Genomic DNA, 3,514 nt, shown 5'->3' with positions numbered 1-3,514 from the left:
GACCATCATCTCAAAAGCATTTAGTGACATAATGGACCCGGTCTACGAGAGACCCTCTCCATAGTTAAACTTAAAGAAGGATGCATGCTCCGATGACTGCTTGGTATTTTTCTTTTTTTTGGGTCAGACGTCAACATTTACATCTACTCCAATACCATAGGAGAAGGGAACATGCGGCCTAGTGAATCATTGAGAATTCAAAAACCACCTCTGGATCAAACGGCTATCCTAAGGCACCCATTGGATTTGAGAAGTCAAGAAATCCTTTTCTTGTTTGATGCTGATAAATGGATTTGATCCCTCAACCAGCACCTCGAGAGGGACTTGAAAGGCACTCCCAGTGGCCACTGGTTATGTGCTTGTTTGAATTGTAGAACTCGTGTTTCCACAATCCTTTACTCTTTCTCAATTAATATGAGAATTAGTAGCCCAGGGAATGACATATGAACAGCAGTACCAAAATCCTATCAAAATCCATCATTCATCATTCATTTTAGATATTAATTTGTAGATACACTCATCAAAATGAACCATGTTGCTGATACTAGCGGAACCGGTATACTAGCAAATTATTTGTCTAGGAGTCATTCAGAAAAAGTAAATCATGATCACCTGAAAATACACATTGAATCTTTCCATCTACCTGGGTCCAGATAAAGTTGAAGGCAACAGCGGACTGGCAATATGAAAAGCTTCTCTTTCTTGATCACCAGCTGCCCCTGTTTCAACTGCTGATGGCTTTGTGAAGTCATAATCCAGATTGGTTTCAGGTGCCACCAGACCATCAAGGACTTTAACCGCTAATGACATTGAAGGCCTCTTGGTGAAATTGCTCTGCAGACACCATGCAGCAATCTGCATCATCTCCACAGCTTCCAGAACGTGGACCTGCATGTCCAAATTATTTTTGTCAACCATGTCTTCAAGTCTTGCTTCTTCTGCTTTTCTCTTGAAGACACTCAGCAAGTGCCTGTCTTCCTCGATCTGAGACCAATCCAAATTCTTCCGCCCACAAAGGATTTCCAACATCACGATGCCAAAGCTGTACACATCCACTTTTTCTGTGATCACGGAGCTCAACCATTCAGGGGCCAAATACCCGGGTGTTCCTCTCATCCTTGTAATAACTCTGCTCTGATCCTTTTCAACCAGCTTTGACAATCCAAAATCAGCTACTTTTGCATTGAAGTTTTGATCTAAGAGGATGTTTTGGGGCTTGATGTCAAAATGAATTATTTTATGACTGCAGTCTTCATGGAGATAAGCTAATCCCTTAGCAATGTCTGTTATGATTCTTCTCCTTGCACTCCATGGAAGAGATTGTTTCTCCTTTCCACCATAGATCCATTTATCCAAAGATCCATTAGCCATGTACTCATAAACCAAAAGGCGGTGTGATTTCTCAAAACAAAAACCAATAAGTTTTACCAAGTTAACATGGTGGATGCTACCAATTATCTGCACTTCCGCTATAAAGGAGTCCTTCAGTTGAGCGAAACCATCAAGACACTTGACTGCTATCTTCGTGCCATTACTTAGTGCCCCTTCATAAACAGAACCAAATCCTCCTTCGCCAAGTTTTTTACTAAAATCTTCTGTCACAGCTTTCAAGTTCTCATAAGAGTATCTTGCAAGCATTCCTGGTACCTTGCTCAGAAAATCCCCCTCAGTTTCATTGGATTCCCTGAACACTCTCATTAAAAGAACCAGACAAGAACCGACTACACATACCACACCAAAGAAAGCACCAAATGTTGATGCCAGTATAACTGTTTTACGCCTTGACTTATTGACACGAGTATTTTGCACCTTAACAAGGAGAATTGTATCATCAAGTGATCTTTCATTGTTAGTAATAGAAAATACTTCATTTAATAGTAAGCAATAGCCCTTGCTTGCTAAATCTCGGTGCGGTTGATCTGTATAATAAAACACAGCAGCTTTGCATGAACAGTTACTCATACACTTACTTTTGCATTCCTCCATTAGCGTTTCTATTTTATCTGAGCTTTGATGATATGCAAAGTAAGATGTATTCTTTAGTTCCAGAAGGGTATGATCTTGGGAGTGATCACAGGAAATTGGAGTGACCAGTGAACATCCAAGATTAGGTTGTCTGGATTTTATTTCGTTGAAATATCTCTCTTGGCCGTTGGTTGTTTCAATACAACCACATTGACCCCTTGAACAGATTCCGTAGTTGCCACACACCATAGGGTAATCACAATCATTAAGAAAAGTCAAAAGATCAACAACTTCTGTAAATTCATCGTCCGCCCCCCACTGATATAACTTTAAATGCCCATCAGGCTCAAACCTTATGAATTGAGTTACTGATGCAAGAGGAATAGTGAAACCATTGAAGCTTCCGTTTCTGAACTCACAATATGGATTCGTAACGCCGGACAGATAATATATTTGAGGTGGATCAGACTCTGTGTAAGCTGACAAGCTATCAGAGCCAACAGCAAGAGAAAGCCGACCTTGACTCCAATTGGATGCTGAAACACTAGCCGTCAGCTTCTGCCCACGAGCCAGCTTCTGTCCCAGAAGTAACGAGTCGGTGGGATGATCAAAAGACTGCCAAATGGGTTCATTGTTGGGCCCAAACAGTACGAGGTTTCCCATTTCTGTCAAGTTTAAGCCTGAAACAGACTTTCCTCTCGTATTGCTGGACCATATTAAGGTGCCGTCAGAATTTGCCAAGACCAGATCTCCGTCTTCCTTAAGTTGCAACATTGCATTACTTTGAACAGGATTATTCCTGTTAGCAGACCAGACCAATTTGGGGGACTGCAGATAATTATCAGTGTTAGGTGTATATTGGGAAATTAGGACTCCAAAGAGGCATTGATCTTCTACCTTGTTACAATAGAAGCCGCACACATACCTTGGCCCATCACTTCCTCTCAGGAGGATGGGTAAGACTAACACTGTTGTCTCATCCGTGCCATTGATCTCCTGGGACTTGGAGGCCTGGTTGATCCACGAAGCAGGAAGATAGGCAGTTGAATTATAATTTCCTTTTTGGGCATTCAGAGATGATAAGGAAGACAGAAGCAGACTAGCAAGAAAAATGGCATAACGTAAGAATCTCTGCTCTACTACCATAGCTTGCTTAGAAAGGTTGTTCTAGCTTTTGAGCATAATGTGGTAACATTTGTCTTCGCTTAAAAATACAAGCCAAGCCCAGCTAGGATTAGACGGTCTTCTTCATCATATGTGAATTCTCTATTTGGCTGTGACTTGTCTTCATCTTCATTTTTCAGCTGGTTTGATACTTACTTCCCTCCCACCCATGGTTCAAAGTCGCGGTCGTGGCCCGGAACATTCCACATCGGTCTCGACATATCGGTCGCGGTCTCGGTGAGACGCAAATTTTAAAGCATTTAATATTCTAAAAATTGTTAATAATATAAAAAAAGTATGTTAAACAAAAATAATAAAAAAATAGCAAAAGAAAATTTGTAAAATGTACTATTTTTATACATATTAAACACAATAAGTACTTTCA

The 3,514-nt window shown here is 40.7% G+C and overlaps 1 protein-coding gene across 2 annotated transcripts; it reads right to left on the bottom strand.

Annotated features, from left to right (window-relative positions):
* Nucleotides 1-217: 217 nt before the first annotated feature.
* LOC113741947 (G-type lectin S-receptor-like serine/threonine-protein kinase SD2-5) lies at nt 218-3,199 on the bottom strand. 2 transcript variants are annotated; one of them, XM_072047417.1, is made up of 2 exons: nt 2,891-2,990; nt 218-2,793 (listed from the first exon to the last, which is right to left on the bottom strand). In XM_072047417.1, the coding sequence occupies exon 2, from the start codon at nt 2,737-2,739 to the stop codon at nt 640-642; it is 2,100 nt and encodes a 699-aa protein (XP_071903518.1). In that variant the 5' UTR covers nt 2,740-2,793; nt 2,891-2,990; the 3' UTR covers nt 218-639. The 2 variants fall into 2 exon arrangements, with proteins under 2 accessions (XP_071903518.1, XP_027125421.1); XM_027269620.2 differs by having other exon boundaries at nt 218-3,199.
* Between the last annotated feature and the right edge of the window lie 315 nt (nt 3,200-3,514).

Source organism: Coffea arabica, chromosome 4e (genome assembly GCF_036785885.1).
Source record: "Coffea arabica cultivar ET-39 chromosome 4e, Coffea Arabica ET-39 HiFi, whole genome shotgun sequence".
In the NCBI taxonomy this organism is placed as follows: domain Eukaryota; kingdom Viridiplantae; phylum Streptophyta; class Magnoliopsida; order Gentianales; family Rubiaceae; genus Coffea; species Coffea arabica.
This window is presented reverse-complemented; position numbering and strand designations above follow the sequence as displayed.